At 33.1% G+C, this 10,210-nt stretch overlaps 1 protein-coding gene across 1 annotated transcript in view; it reads right to left on the bottom strand.

Annotated features, from left to right (window-relative positions):
* ABCE1 (ATP-binding cassette, sub-family E (OABP), member 1) overlaps nucleotides 1-10,210 on the bottom strand; it is a 27,576-nt gene that overhangs the window by 8,548 nt on the left and 8,818 nt on the right. Inside the window, exons 4-10 of the mRNA XM_012642733.1 lie at nucleotides 8,920-9,017; nucleotides 7,808-7,925; nucleotides 7,274-7,411; nucleotides 7,063-7,132; nucleotides 6,716-6,812; nucleotides 5,796-5,885; nucleotides 698-819 (exon numbers count right to left, since the gene is read on the bottom strand). Of these exons, the coding sequence (XP_012498187.1) occupies nucleotides 698-819; nucleotides 5,796-5,885; nucleotides 6,716-6,812; nucleotides 7,063-7,132; nucleotides 7,274-7,411; nucleotides 7,808-7,925; nucleotides 8,920-9,017 (733 nt within the window). The remainder of the gene's footprint in view (nucleotides 1-697; nucleotides 820-5,795; nucleotides 5,886-6,715; nucleotides 6,813-7,062; nucleotides 7,133-7,273; nucleotides 7,412-7,807; nucleotides 7,926-8,919; nucleotides 9,018-10,210) is intronic.

Below are 10,210 nucleotides of genomic sequence, written 5' to 3'. Positions count from 1 at the left end.
TTTTTCCCCAAGATATAGAAGAAACGGCTCTAGCTTTTTAGTGTTTGGAATTCTCAGGTCAAGAAACAGCTGAAAAAAAGAAATATAAGATAAAATAGAAGTAAGGCAGTAGTGAAAGGAAATGGGAAAGAAATCAAAAGGAAAAAGATTCGCAAGGTGGAGAGTGCACTGGTACCTGTTTCAGTAGCCGCTTAGTGGCAGGCTAATTTCTACTTTTGCTTAGTACAGGGAATAAAGGACAATTTTAATATACTTACTAAACTATCTTATTAGACTTTTAGACAGCCTTAGTTCTACAAATTTACGATACAGATTATACATAAATTTGAAACATGAAAACAAAATGAGCACTGAATGAATTTTAAAAGTTTGATCACTGGTACAGGCCCATCAAAGATAAATTTGAAGATGACAAATGATACTGCAGAAACCAAAATATACAAGATTTTTAATATAGCAAAAAAGGGTAAAACGGCATTTCTTTGCTCCCCCAACAGAAAATTCTACCAATTAAAAAAAAAGGAATGTTTTATATAACCTCACATACACATTCTGCTCAGTGATTAAGTTCTAAGAGACCAGAGTTTTACGTAAATAATATTAGAGCAACATAAAACTACTTAATATCAATAATACATTTTATAAGCATCAGAGTGGAAGAGAATACAGTATATGTGAAAACAGTTTTTCAAGTTACCTTCTCTTACACTAAAAGGCATAGTGACAACACCATAAGCACTTGGTACACCATATAAACAGCAGATGAAGTCAGAGAGATAGTCTAATACACTGAGATCATGCTCCACCACAATGATATATCTGAAAATCAAAACATCTTTTTATTTTTAACATTAACATAACATATAATCAGCTGAAACTCTTACATATACCATTTTTACTACAGTTGCAAATTTCAGAACATTTTAAAAATATTAAGCATAAAAAAATAGTAAGCAAAAACCACAAAACATTTTCTTCAAAAATGCTCATTGTCAATGCCCATCTTTAGAAATGTTTCCCTAAACTGAAAGAAAAAAAAAAGTTCATGGAAGTTTATACATAACTACATATAAAATGTGTTTTGCTGATAAGGAACATATTTTAAAATAAACTTTACAGAGAAAATCAATTATAGTAGATTTAATTTAGATGTAGCCTAAAGTGTTTGAATATTATGCTATTCAACTTATGTATTATGCCCTGTACTTGTCCTGTCTCATGTTAGCTGGAGTAGGGGACACATGGAGAAAAATTATGGACAGAATCTTTAACCTGAGAACTTTTAATTTAAGATAAGAAATAGATATGAAACAGACTATGTGGCAAAATGAGTTCTATAAACAATAAACTCCAGTGAAGGTCAGTGCGTACTGGAGATCTAGTACGCTACATGAATGAGATGGGATATAATGTGAACCTTAAACGAGTAGATTTGAATGAAGTGATAAAGTATTGCTAGAGTAGAAGTTATTAGGCCAGTAATAGCTGTGAAGCTTTTATGCAGCACTTTATTCCCATTCCAACTTAGTTGAACATTTTAAAAAAAGTCCCGTAGACATCTCAAATGCCAATTTAATGTATCAGCTTCTAGCATAAATAAACAGTCCATATTTGTATTAATGGAATCATCACTCCCACCAAAAATGACTCATTTTATTTCCACTGACATATAGTATTTAAATTGCCAAGTCTGTGAACTCTTTCTTAAATTAACAGTGTCTCGTTTGTCAATTTCATCCTTTTCCTTCTCTGCCTAAATTCTAGCTCAGGTTCTCATATCTTTCAATTCTGCTCCAGATTTTTGACAAATCTTATTTTCTTCAGGTCCTTAGACTTTCTTTCAAGGCCTTCCAAAACTTTAGCTATCTTTCTGTTACTTAATTTGTATATAGAAAACACTGAAAAAAAATGGATCTTTGTTTCTGAATAATCCACTTCTTATTTCTTTGTGTGTCAGAGGCTATTCTTTTTCTAAATATTCTTTGTCTAAATATTCACCTGTTGAAATCCTACTTAACCCTTTAAGGTTCACCTTAAACCCTACTTCCTGTAGGAATAATTATTTACAAATACATTTCACGCAAATGAACTTTTTCCCATTCCTGAACCCCCATAACAAGTAGTTGAACTGATACCTGGACTTTTATTATCAGCACCCTCTAACTTGTCTATAAACATATTAAAGGGAGAGTAATACATTTTAGCACCTCTGTGATCTTAGTCTTATGCTATATCCTAAATAGATACTTAAAAATGTTGCAGAATGACAAAAGAATCTGGACTAAAGCTAATTGGCAAGGAGAAAGATGGTAGGTTCTGAAACAGCATGGTCTAGTAGAATTTTCTATGATTATGACAATGTTATATCTCTATGTAATACCCCATATGGTAGCCATTTGCCGTAAGTGGGATGTAACTAGTTTGAAGAAATGAATTTTTAATTTCAATTAATGAAAATTTAAATAACCACATGTCTAGAGGCTATATAACAGTTCTAAACTGAGAATGACATGAAAAAACATCATTCAGAAAGAGTGATCTGGCAAGAAGAAAAACCTATAGTTTTTTTTTTGGAATCTAAGACAGTAATCCAAGTCTTAGGTGGTAAAAGAAAGAATAAAAAAGAATGGGAGCAAGTATAAGATGAAAAGGGAAAATTAAGAGGAAATGTTTTCTAACACAGTGGTGGCAGTATCAATAAAAATGGCAAATCACCCAGGTGAGCTGATATTCATCCTGCCTTGGTGTCTTTGTTGACACTGATCATTATCTGGAATACTTCTCTACTTTTTGTCATTAAAATCCTATGCTTTCCTCTAAAACCCAGCATGAGGCAGCACAGTATTTAGTGGCTTTTAATTTGCTTTGAAAAGAAGAAAAAAAAGTAGGTCAAACCTCTTGCCTCCCCTCCCCTTCAAATGGAGTTTATGCATAAAGAAGTCCAAAATATAAAAATGATTTAGGTCAGCCACTCTGTTTTCTGAAGGTTTGGAAAGAAAAGAAATCTACAGCACAGTAAGAAATCTATATTGTAAAAATTTACACCCTGCAATTAGTTTTGGAGTTACCTTTTAGTCTTCAATCTTACTCATAATGTTTTGAGATCAAACTATAAAACTTCTTAAATCACTGTTCCTTTCCCCCATCTATCCTTCTCTCTATTCCTCATTATTTATCCAAGTATATGATCTCCAAAATCTTTTTATAGCATTAAAGATTGAACGTATGCCTTGGCACATAGGAGAATTTCAGGATGACGATATACTTCCTATGACTCTTTATCATCAATCTCTCTCTACATAGAGATTTTAATGCTATTAACCTAGAAATAAGACCAGCATATTTGTGAAATGTCTAAGTATTTTCTCGATTTTGTTAATCTAATTTGTCTTAACATGTTATCCCAGTTACAATTAAGGTTATTACCCTTTCTCTCATAAAATAGCAAAGTCTTTTGTAGAAAAACTTTTCCTCAGAAGTTTTTTTCCCCTGAGGTCCATCCACACCTTGTTATTTACTTCATGTTCCTATCTTAACTATATAGAATAGCTCCTGATCTCTTAATTTTAAATTTTTTCATTCTAAGTGGGTGTAAGCACCTGCACCTGATGTCTTGTTTACTAGTGTTGTGCCTGAATGGTTACACATGGAAATACTGGTTGTAAATTACTTTCCTTTTAGTTCTCCTTTTTATGGTAGTTAAGACATTATTTGATATCTTTAAAGTTATACATGAAAGTAGATAATATTACCTATGACTTTCATTTTAGTATAATAAAGGGCTTTAAAAACACTTTTTATAAAAAGGGGCTTGGACTGAGAGCTACTTGTGTATGCTTCTCAGGACTCTATGGTACATGTGTATTCTTTTCTTTACCACATTCTGAAGTCTTTCAATACTGGGACTACATTTTTATACTTGCATTCCCCAAAGTGCCTAACATAATGTCCAAGCATGTGTATGGAGTGAAAATTATGGCTACTATTTGGCTCAAATAGCATTGTGTCTTTATCTATGCTACTCTAAGCTTCACTCTTAAGTCTCTAGATGGATTATTTATCCTGTGTATGACTTGTGCTCCTTGAATCTAGGGAGCTGAGTTTTTCACTGATTCTGAAAAATTGTCAGCCATGATCCTTTCACGTCTTTATTTTTCAGGTTCTTACGATATATATTCTTCATGTTTCTAAACCTCCCTTCTGTATTTCAATCTCATTCTTTCTCTACTGTATTCTAGTAACTTCCTCAGATCAACTTTTCAGGTTTCTAATGCTCTTTTCTACTGTTCCTAACCTGTTTAGCCTGTCCAATGAGTTTTTAATGTCACCATACTTTTTAATTTCTAGATTTGTTTAGGTTTTTGAACATTTACCTACTGCATTTTTTTTTTTTTTTTGGTAGCATCGTATCCTCAGGGTTTTGAATTCTTTTAAGTATTTTAAGTATTATTATTTTACAGCTTCTTTTAGAATGTCATCCAAAGTTCCTGAAGGTCTAATCCTGCTGTCTGGTAATGTCTGCTGACTAATTTGTAGACTGTTTCCTCCTCCAAGTTATAAATTTTATAATTTATAGATTTGAGCTCATGCTCATGAGCGTGTACCTGAGGAAACCAGGGTTGAAGGCATATCCCTCCAGAATGATTTTATATTTGTTTCTGCTATATACCATAAAACTAAAATTCCAGGACCCTTTTTTAATGTTACTTTCTCACCTTGAACGGTTCATAGACTCCACTGGTTATATAACTTTCAATTCCACAGCCATGCAAGCTGCTGGACCATGAATAGAGATTTGAAAGGGAGCCATCCCTCCACTCTTAACAAGCTCAGTGAGTGACTTATATATGCTTCCTTGATATCTCCATGCACTGATAGGCAATTTGTTCTGTTGAGAAAGCAGTCCTTTGAGAGTCCTGGCATTTTATGTGTCATAATCCAATATAAGGCCTTGCTTCTTATCCACAAGTGGGTATTAAAACCCAAGACCTATTACAGAGACCAGCAACATCTGAAAAGTCATGCTCTTATCTCTACTCTTTATAGTTCTCACTTCGGTTTTTGATCACTTGGGATTTCTCTTGTTTTCTTACAAGACCAGCTGTGTATTTAAAAGGATATTTATTAAATCAGTTACTAAGGAGAGGCAGTATGGTATAGAAAATGCTGCACAAAAAAAAAAAAAAAATCATCCCTGGGTTACAGTCATAGCTTTGTCATATAGTAAATTTATAACTAGCTTTTTTGATCTTTCGTTTCTTCATCTGCAAAATGGGACTATCACCTAAAGATTCTTAAAAAATTACCATGAGGATCAAATGAGATTATATATTTAAAAAAGCCACAAACAACAAAAGCACTCTATAAATAAAATACAGGGTGTTATGATTACTTAACAGAGGTTATTAAAAACTCTCTTTTACTCAGCAAGATTTTGAACAACAAGAATTTCTCTAGTGATTATTACAATGTTCTGAATTTGTGTGTGTGTGAGAGACAGAGATTTGAGGAACTGGTAAAAGCCAAAGATCTGCTTCCCAGAAAGCCATACATAAATGCCACAATTTGTATATCATTTCAGAATATTCTGAGGGATCCTGGAAATAGGGGTATAAATAAATGCATCTTGCACCAAGAACCTCTGTTCCAGATAAAGGAAGGTGGATTCAGGTGGTAGCTACAAACAACCAACATGAAAACATGGACATGACACTGATGGTCCTAGTGTTTAATCTCTACAAATCTGTAAAACTCCCAAACAAAACAACATATTAATATTCCAGATCTCTACTTACCTATCTGGATTTATTAAAGATCGTATAGTAATAGCAGCCTTTAAACGCTGCTTGACATCTAGGTAACTAGAAGGCTCATCAAACATGAAACTGAAAAAAAGAAGAAAAAAGAGCAAATAAATAAGACATTCTATTTTGCATGTTAACTTAAAGCACTATTAAATCAGCTTCTGATTTAATAACAGAAACCTCCCCAATACTAACAAAAATACTACCTATAACAGTAAAATTTTCTGTATTCTGTTCAGAAGTAGAAGAATGAAAAATATTAGCAAAAGCAGGACTGCATACCAAGGATGGGGAGAGCCTATTAGATGAGGCTAATTACAAAATGGTACCTCCTCACGAAAAATATTCTGATGTAGTCTGAAGTAGTTTGGAGAGCAAGCAAACAAGTCTTTTCAAGGGCACTGCATGCCAGAGTAGAAACGTGGAAAAAGATGGGAGCAATAAACATCTGGGAGAAGAGAAGCACTAACAGGTAGGAAAGAAAATTGCCTTTCACTTCTCCTTTTCTCTTACATGGCATGTCACCCTGATCTAAGGAGATCTCAAAAGACCTCATGTTTTTCTTGAGGTATTTAAAAAGGTTGCTGGCCTGGTTGGAGAGCTTAAGTCTTAAAAAAAAATCTTTATGTAAAAAATGAGCTTAAATTGTAAACAAGTGACTTTACATTAAAAAGTTCTAGAACCCGTAAGTTAATAAACTACTCATCTAAGTAAGTGAGATTTCCCCCTCCTGCAGGAAAAATAACAGGGGAAATGGGTAGTGGATGTGCAACTGCTTTAACATCTCACCTCAGAATTAGAACCTAAGATACCATTTCTATTAATTTCTCTCAAAACCACTCCTTTAGTAGCAGCATTACAAATAAAATCTCTAAAATAAAGATTAAGATAAAAAATTTAAAGTAACCTACATGTCAGCTTTCTGTATGCAAACAACAGCACAAGCAAATCTCTGCAATTCTCCTCCTGAAAGATCTTCAACATTTCGTTCCTTAAGGTGGGTTAAATCTACAAAGAACATAGAGGCATTAAGCTCAATGTTATAAATTTTATTTTACCTCTTCCAGGATAAACGTATACTGCGTGTCATCATTCTGAGTTTGAATGTTATTTCAGTTGAAAATTGTGTAACATAAAAAGTAAATATGACAATTACTAGAGAATTTTCCCATTTATTTCAGTAATCCATATAAAGACGTATACCCTCATGACTTAAGTCCAGGGCTTGTTAAAATATATATATAAAAAATAAATTTACCAAGCTGTTGACATACAACTGCCTGTGTCTTTGTTTCATCCTTTCGGTCCAAGATAGATCCCACTGTCCCCTGTCATAATACACCAGAAATAGTTACCACAATTTTTCTTCAATATTAAAAAGAATCACAAAGTAAAACAAGTTTACTTTGATAAATCTTTTATACTTCCACCAATAAAGTATATAAATTCCCCCTAAAAAAGCAACTGACCTTTGCAGCCTTGGGAATCTGGTCTACATATTGGGGTTTGATAATGGCTTTTAGGTCATCTTCTAGAATCTTGGTAAAGTAATTTTGTAATTCAGATCCACGGAAATAAGTCAAAATCTCTTGCCAGTCAGGAGGATCCTAGAAATATATATATATATATATATATATATATATATATAGTTATATAAATTTAAACTAATAATACAATTACAAAGAGGATGAATGCCAAACAAAATAGAATATATGTCCAAGTAGAATACTTTTGGCTTCTCTTTAAAATCGGAAGCAGAATTAGTTTCACATGAAGGCCTAACAAATATCAGTTTCCTTAAGGAAACTCAGAATTTTCAGTTAAGTAGCACTAACAGATTTTAATTAAAAAGGAATGAAAGAGCTTCATCTATATAGTTTCTCAGCTTAATTCCACCAATAATCTTGAACAGAACATTAAAGAAAACCACATACACACCACCCCCCTCAAAATCTCATAAAACCAACTCAAGATATTAATTTTTATAAGGTGACAATACATACATCATATTTTCCAAGGTTTGGCTTTTGCTTTCCTGCTAAAATTTTTAAAGCAGTTGACTTTCCAATACCATTAGTTCCAACTAATCCCAAAACTTCACCTGGACGAGGGATAGGCAACCTGTTATAAATACACAAAAATGAGAAACAAAACTCAGACTTAGGTAGAAAAAGCTACATAATATCAGAATCATGTATTTTAATGCGCTTGCATTTCACACACATCCATTAATAAGCTAAGAAATATATGCCAGATATTATTGGCTATTAGAAAAAAAAAATCAGCCAAGATTAACTTAAACTGTTAATTGTTAGAAATGCATTCATGACCAATATTACTCCAAGTTTTATTTATTCAATTTTCATTCAAAGTCCATTCTAAAGTAACATTTCTTCTTTACATAAAAGGTTCAGTTTTAATATATAACAAAATGCTTTGGTACAAAATTACATAGCAGGTGCAACCTCACACTGTCTTTTTTTTCTGGCCTGCCATTTACTTACAAGGAGAGAAGTGCCACATCAACCAGAAATATTCCACTTCATTCTCCCTGCTGCAGTAGGCCCTTTAAAGCTGACAGGTTGAGAAATACCTTTTTATTAGTAAAATCTAGACTCTCAGATCAAAATATTAGTGTTCAGCAGATAAAAACCACAAAGAACTAAGGACTTGTTTGTGATTTAATAATATATATCCAAGTTCAAAGTGATATTCTCTGGATATCAGAAAATTAATGGATAAACAAAATCAAAGGCAAGTTCCCTTACAAGTTATTTTGGGGATAACGGCACTATGAACAACAGCGATTCTCAGTCCTGGTTGTACATTAGAATCACCTGTGACTTTTTCAATTTACTAACGTCCAGAGATTACGATGTAATTCAACTGGACTGAAACCTGGATATTAGCAGTTTTAAGAAGTCTCCCAGGTAATTCTAATGTTAGCCAGAATGAACTACTGATATATGATTGTGAATGATGTTATTAGACTGCATTTCCCTTTGGTGGATGGTTAATGTCATTTTTTCCCCGTTTTGCACTTCTCTGAAAATTCTAAATGTATATTACTCTTAACTTGACAGAAGTAAAGAGGAATGTTGATGTGAAAATATACCTGTGAAGTTTGAAGGCATTGGCACAATATCGATGTGTGGTTTCTTTTTCCAAGTTGCTTGGTAAATTGACAATTGATAAGGCGCCAAAGGGGCATTTCTGTTATTTAAAGTAAAGAATTAATTTTGTATTAATTTATAGAAATATACACATGATTAAAATGGATAGATTAAGAATATTTTAATAAGCAATCTTCCAAATATGGGAGTTTCACAAAGACGTGAAATACTGTTTCATTTCCTTTTCGTATTTACTTAAAAATAAAGTTTCTTAAAGACTGGAATCACATCAACTCCAGTCATCCCTCGGTATGTGCAGGGAACTGGTTCCAGGACCCCTGCATATACCAAAATCTGTCATATTCAAGTTCTGCAGTTAACCCTGCAGAACCCGAGTACACAAAAAAGTCAGCCCTCCTTGTATTTGGGTTTTGCATCCTGCAAATATTGTATTTTCAATCCAAGTTCGGTTGAAAAAAATGCATGTAAGTGGACCCTCATGGTTCAAACCTGTATTGTTCAAGGGTCTGAACCCTTATGGTTCAAACCTGTATTGTTCAAGGGTCTGTATTGTTCAAGAGTTTGATATTCTTCTTAGTGACTGGCATAATCCTAGATATTTAATGAATGTTTAACACTGAAAAACCTTATAGAACTAGAGGTTTTATTTGTTTTGTTTTTTAAACATATTAGGTAAGGTTAAGAGGTGAGATAAAAAAGTGGTCATTGAATATATGATTCCATATTCTCTCCAAATCAGATACTTTCCCTCTACTTCTTTCAATTATTCCTGTCCTTGGATGCTTCCTTTTCTATCTTGTAAAATCCTTTAATGTCATGGATTTTATCTTTTTTTGGGCTATTTCTATTCCACCATTAGCTAGCATGTCTGCACAGACCAAGGATTAATGTCTTTTCATTGTTACTTTTATCCATCCCATATGAAAAAGATGCTTCAATTCTGAGTAAATCCATGTTAAAAATAAAAAACCACTTATTCATTGAAAAACTTATTCAAAGAACATCTACCAGGTAAACGTCCAAGGAATAAGAACGGCAAGAACAGGAAGGTCATTTAAGAGTAGTAATGTGGCTAGAAAAATTTCTCAGAAGTATAGGCAACTACAGAAGTACATCCAAAAGAGTATAACCTCAGATCAGAGATCTGTTTAGCAGCCACTGTCAATCTCAGGGGACCAATTCCAAAGTCTCTGTATATGAGATTTCAGTGAATTTCCATTTTATAAGTAACAAGAACATACAGAATTAGAAAAAGAAAAAAACCCTCTTGTA

Source organism: Propithecus coquereli, unplaced genomic scaffold (assembly GCF_000956105.1).
Source record: "Propithecus coquereli isolate 6110/MARCELLA unplaced genomic scaffold, Pcoq_1.0 Scaffold185, whole genome shotgun sequence".
Taxonomy (NCBI): Eukaryota; Metazoa; Chordata; class Mammalia; order Primates; family Indriidae; genus Propithecus; species Propithecus coquereli.
This window is presented reverse-complemented; position numbering and strand designations above follow the sequence as displayed.